The sequence below is a fragment of the Plasmodium gaboni genome, chromosome 5 (assembly GCF_001602025.1).
Source record: "Plasmodium gaboni strain SY75 chromosome 5, whole genome shotgun sequence".
Taxonomy (NCBI): domain Eukaryota; phylum Apicomplexa; class Aconoidasida; order Haemosporida; family Plasmodiidae; genus Plasmodium; species Plasmodium gaboni.
Window position 1 is genome coordinate 210,839 of NC_031485.1, and position 3,180 is coordinate 214,018.

At 19.0% G+C, this 3,180-nt stretch overlaps 1 protein-coding gene across 1 annotated transcript; it reads left to right on the forward strand.

The window, feature by feature from the left end:
* Positions 1–518: 518 nt before the first annotated feature.
* Positions 519–2,843, forward strand: PGSY75_0506700 (putative GTPase-activating protein; the record flags this gene model as incomplete). Its single annotated transcript, XM_018784348.1, has 1 exon — positions 519–2,843. One exon carries the CDS (start codon positions 519–521, stop codon positions 2,841–2,843), a length of 2,325 nt encoding a protein of 774 aa, XP_018643003.1.
* Between the last annotated feature and the right edge of the window lie 337 nt (positions 2,844–3,180).

The window sequence follows — 3,180 nt, forward strand, 5'->3', positions numbered from 1 at the left end:
AAAAAAAAAAAAAAAAAAAAATACATATATATAATATATACGTGTATTATTTTATATATGTATTCCCTTATTTGTAATATTTTTGCTTTTCAATAGTCGTCATTAATATATTTTTATATATTTTTATATATATATTTTTTTTTTTAAATATCATAAATAGGAAAAATAAGCTTTTGAAAATAATTATTAATACTGTCATTATTTTTATATTTTTCACCTTAATTTTTAGTTTTAAATTTTGTGAGTTTTTTTTTTTTTTTTTTCGTATATTTATTAACATTACAGAGTTTTATAAAAATATATAAATAAATATATATATATATATATATTTATTTATTTATATGTATTTAATTTTTGCATACTTATGTATGCATAAGATATTGTCAACTTTTTTAAAAAAATAATATAAAGAGTGCCCGCATATATATATATATAATTTATTAATTCATTTATTATTCTTTTATTTTTTACATGTTGTTCTTGTGCTACTCATACACCTGTCATTGTGAAAAGAAGAAATGTTTAATAATGATATAATAAAAGAAAAGGATAATTATAAACAAAAAATTAGTGCATTATATAAAAATGAAACAGAGGATATCAAAGCATATAATCATTATGATATGAAAGAAGAAGAGGAAGAAGAAAAAATAAGTGGAAAAAAAAAACCTTCTATTAAAATTTTCGGTAGCCCAGCTTTACATGGGTTAAATTCACAACTTAATAATAATAGTCAAACAGATTTATATTATAATTTTGATAGTTTTTTAAAGAGAGACAAAGAAAAGATTCAAGATGATAAATTAAATTATTCTGTTGGAAGAGAAACTATTGAAGATTATACAATGCCAACCCTTGTTGAAAGTAATAAATCAGAAACGGAGGAATATGGAAAATGCTATTTATATAATAAGTATGATATATATAAATCATATAAAAATGATTTAATAAGAAATGACAATGACTTGGATTATAAGGGTATCATGAGTTCATCAAAATTAAAGGATGATAATGTTGAAGATGATGATAATAATCATACTTATGACAATCAATATGATGATGATTATGATAATAAATGTGATTATAATTATGATGATAATTATGGTGATGATTATGGTGATAATTATGATGATCATTATAATAATCAGTGTGATTATAATTATGATGATAATTATGAGAACCAATGTGATTATAATTGTGATGATCCCTTTGAGGAAGAGAAATATTCCACCTACTGTGATAAAGGATATCTAAGAAGCTTCTTAAAAAACGCAATTGTGAGACCCAACTTACAAACTTTTTTAGGAAAAAAAATTATTTCCTTTTTAAACGAAAAAGAAAGAGATATATTTTCTTTAACATGCAAAATATTATTTTTTGAAGTATATTCTTTGAATAATTTAAAAACGTTATATAAGTATCAATTTATAAGTGACGAAAAAAGAAGCTTTATATGGAAAGCGATACTTTTAGAAGAGAATACTTACATAAGTGAAGAATATTATAAAGAATTAAAGAATAGAAAAAGTATGTATGATAAAACAATAGAAAAAGACATTAATAGAACATTTCCAAATAATCCGCATTTTATAAATAAAAATATGAATATGCAAAATAAATTATTAGATATATTAAAAGTATGTTCATTATATTATGAACGTATAGGATATTGTCAAGGAATGAATTATATTGCTGGTATATTATTATTAGTTTTTAGAAAAAATATAGATACAATACGTTGTTTTATATCTATGTTAAAAAATTATAATATAAAAGGAATGTTCTCATATAATTTTCCACAATTAAAAAAAATAATTTATCAATTAAATATATTAATAAAAGCATATATACCTAAACTTTTTTATTATTTTAGAAGGAAAAAAATAAAAATCGATTTTTTTTGTGTGAACTGGTTTTTGACTTTATTTTCTCAAGATTTAAGTTTTGAAAATACATTAAAATTATGGGATTTATTTTTTTTATTTGGAATAAAAATATTAATGAAATTCACATTAATTCTTTTATATTATCATGAAAATAATATTATACATTTATCTTATGATGAAGCATTAACATATTTAAAAACTATAACCAAATCACCTTTTATTAATTATCTTTTTCAAGAAAATAATTTCTTTTCATATTTAAAAAAATTCAAAATAACAAATAGAATGCTCACACAAATAATTCTCTTAAAAAAAAATCATCAAAAAATTAATTTACTTGTCAAAGAAAATAATGGAAAACTCAAATGTTCAATTCAAATTAAACAAAATAATAAACATACATTAACATCCAAAATAAAGGAAAGATTTAGAAATTTTTTTAACTTTGATGACACTTATGTTGATTATATTAATTATTTTTACAGGCAAAATGGTGATACTAATAGTAACAAAAGAGATGACAACATAAAAAATGACAACACAAAAAATGAAAACACAAAAAATGGCAATGAAAAAAATGACAACGAAAAAAATGGCAATAAAAATGATGATGATGATGATGCTGATACAAATAACAACCTCTCTTATAATCATTTTTCGAATAACCATTTCTACTATCGAAATTTTTTTCAACATTTTAATTGTGGAAATATTTTTAAGAATCCAAATTATTCAAATGAAATAGTTCTTACTAACACTACATGTTTAAGTGTTCATTTTAATTCAAATATTTTATGTAATTCAAAAAATTTAAACAATAAAAACACAAATGAATCATTAGAAGATATAAAAGAAAATGATCATACGAAAAATTCATCAAATTTCTTTTTAGAGACAAATACATATTATGACTTAAATTTGACAAAATCTTCAGATCCAAATAATTTTAAAAAATAATAACATCAAAAGAAAGAAATATAACATCAAATTGAATTATATAAAATAAAATTGGCATATGCCAAAAAATAGAAAATTACAAATTATTTTTTATAAACTCAAAAAATTATAAATCTAAATCTAAATATATATATGTTGTAAACATATTTAATATATATATTTATTTATTATTTTTTTTTTTGTAAATATTTCAATGAAGGTTTAATATATATTATTGAAACCTTCAATGTAGGAAAAAAAAAAAAAAAAAAAAAAAAAAAAAAAAAAAAAAAAATTTATTATTTTAATTTTTATATATTTTTTTTTTTTTTTTTTTTTTTTTTTTTTTTTTTTTTTT